At 64.5% G+C, this 2,674-nt stretch overlaps 1 protein-coding gene across 1 annotated transcript in view; it reads right to left on the minus strand.

Annotated features, from left to right (window-relative positions):
- Nucleotides 1–2,674, minus strand: part of NCAPH2 (non-SMC condensin II complex subunit H2) — a 10,006-nt gene that overhangs the window by 4,202 nt on the left and 3,130 nt on the right. The window contains 7 exon segments of the mRNA XM_017838877.1: nt 362–470; nt 545–616; nt 903–1,000; nt 1,569–1,652; nt 1,730–1,878; nt 2,271–2,350; nt 2,505–2,629. Coding sequence (XP_017694366.1) covers nt 362–470; nt 545–616; nt 903–1,000; nt 1,569–1,652; nt 1,730–1,878; nt 2,271–2,350; nt 2,505–2,629 — 717 coding nt within the window.

Raw genomic sequence — 2,674 nt, forward strand, 5'->3', positions numbered from 1 at the left:
ATGAGCTGCTGTGGGACTGGGAATGACCTGGTGTGGGACTGGGAATGACCCTTTGTGGGGCTGGGAATGACCCGCTGTGGGACTGGGAATGACCTGGTGTGGGACTGGGAATGACCCTTTGTGGGGCTGGGAATGACCCGCTGTGGGACTGGGAATGACCTGGTGTGGGACTGGGAATGACCCTTTGTGGGGCTGGGAATGACCCGCTGTGGGGCTGGGAATGACCCGCTGTGGGCCAGGAAGGCCCCTCCACGGGGCTGGGAATGAGCTGCTGTGGGCCAGGAAGCCGAGCTGTGCTGTCCCTGCACCCCAGCCCCCCCGGAGCACCCCCCCTTCCCCAGCACCCCTCCCCAGAAATTACCTTTCCTAAATGGCTTCTCCTCGGAGTCTCCGAAGGGGTCGAGGCTCTGCCACGGATCTGGCACCTCCTGGCACAGGGGTGAGGATGGAGCACAGCTCCCCGTGGCACCCTGGGATACCCCAGTGTCCTGGGGGGTCACATCCCACCTGGACTCCAGAGCCCCCCGCTCCAGGCCCCCCTTACCTTGCTGTGGGCTCTGGGGTCCTGGCTGGGGGGTTTCTCCCGCAGGACGTATCCCCGTGTCCGGGGTGAACTCTGGGACACAGAGAGGGACAGTGAGGGCTGGTACCTGCAGGGCTGGGGGGTCTGGGGGTCCGGGGAGGGGATGATGGGGGTCTGGGGGTCCAGAGGTCTGCGGAAGGAGTGGGGGGGCTCTGGGAAAGGAGTGAGGGGTGGTGGAGAAGGAGCAAACGGATCTGGGGAAGGAGTAAGGGGATTCCAGGGCCCAGGGATCCAGGGAAGGAGTGAGGGGCTCCAGGGCAGGAGTGAGGGGCTCCAGGGCAGGAGCAGGGGCAGCCCCCCAAGCCCTGCCCACACAGACCCTCTGTGCCTCAATGTGTTCATTTGGGGCCAGAGTCATTTCCACGTCGTCCCCCAGGGCCCCGGGAATGTCGTCGTCATCATCTGGTCCTGCAGCACCTGGGGGGGGAACGGGCAGAGGCTGGAGAGGCTTCTGGACCCCCCATTTCCAGCCTGGCTACCAAAGAATTCCCCTGGGTGCTTGTCCTGCCAGGGCCAAGGGGCACCAGAGGGCAGGAGCAGGGAATCATGGAGTTGGTTGGGTTGGAAAGTCCCTCTGAGCCCACCGAGTCCAACCAAGGCACTGCCAAGGCCACCCCTGACCCAAGGCCACCCCTGACCCACGTCCCCAAGTGCCACATCCACAGGGCTTGGAAATCCCTCCAGGGCTGGGCACTCCAAACCTCCCTGGGCAGCCCCTGCCAAGGCCTCACCACCCTTTCCAGCAACAAATTCCTCCTCAGCCCCAACCTGACCCTCCCCTGGCCCAGCCTGAGGCCGTTTCCCCTTGGCCTGTCCCTTGTTCCCTGGGAGCAGAGCCCGACCCCCCCCCGGCTCCCCCCTCCTGGCAGGGACTTGCAGAAGGATGAAGTCTCTCCTCACTCTTCTCCTCTCCAGCATTTCCAGACAGACACATGGACACAAGGACAACCACCTGGATCCCCCTCAGCCAGGTGACACCACTCACCTGCCTCCTCAGAGAAGCTCAGTGCCCGGATCGGAGCCACGCTGGCACTCGGATGCTCCACACCAGGACCAGATCCCGGAGCTCCTGCCAGGGCACGGTGGCAGGTGACAGTGAGAGGCGAGTGGCCCCCCCCAGACACCCCCCCGGAGCCCCCCAGGTACCTGTGGCTCTCCTGGGGCTCCGCAGGCGCTGCTCCTGCAGGTGTGTGGGGGAGAGCCCGGCCAGCTCCAGCAGGAATGCTCCGGTGGCGTGGGGGGTGCAGGTGTTCATCCGGAAATCCTTCCGGCTCGCCAGGACCTCCCCCTTCCGGCTGCGGGAAAACCCTGTCAGGGACCCCCCTCACCAGGCTGGGGGGTCCCTAAAGCCCCCCTGCTCCAGCCTGGGGTCACCCCAACCCTTTCACCAGCACGGTCCTGTCTGGATTTCCCTGCACATCCCTGGGACCCTCCTGCCTCCCACCAGAGGCAGATCCCAACAGGAATTGTGCAGCCATGGGGTTTATCCTGAGGGACTGAGGGATCCCAAATAGAGCAGGGGAGGGGGATATTGGGTGCTCCCACCCAAGGGTCCCGACTGGAGCAGGAGAGGGAGACATAGGACACTCTAACCCAGGGATTCCAGCTGGAGCAGAGGAGGGGGAACCCCCCAGCAATGGGGGGACACACTCCCCCCACCCAGAGGTGGCTGGGGGGGTGGTGGCACCTCAACAGGGGGTTTTCCTTCTTCTCCATCTCTTCCGGGGGGACCAGAGACATCGGGGTCAAGGGAACGACGTTCACAGCCTGGCAGGGTAAGGGAATATGGGAAGGAGCCTGGGAAAGGCCCTGGCACAGGTGTCACTGTCCCCAAGGCCACCACTCCTGCTGGAATGGCCCTGGGATTCACCCAGGAAAACCCTTCCACAGGGAGGGGCAAAAGGAGACGGGTCCCTCTTACACTGGGCTGCTGATTGCTGCTCATGTCCACGCTGGCCTGGCTGGTGTCCTTGATGTCATCCAGGGACAGGAACTGCCGGGAGAGCCACAGGAGTGTCACCCCCGGCACACCGAGGGATCCCACAGGAGCAGGGCAGGGGACACAGGGCATTCCCACCGAGGGATCCCACA

This window comes from Lepidothrix coronata, unplaced genomic scaffold (assembly GCF_001604755.1).
Source record: "Lepidothrix coronata isolate B3197 unplaced genomic scaffold, Lepidothrix_coronata-1.0 Scaffold366, whole genome shotgun sequence".
NCBI lineage: Eukaryota > Metazoa > Chordata > Aves > Passeriformes > Pipridae > Lepidothrix > Lepidothrix coronata.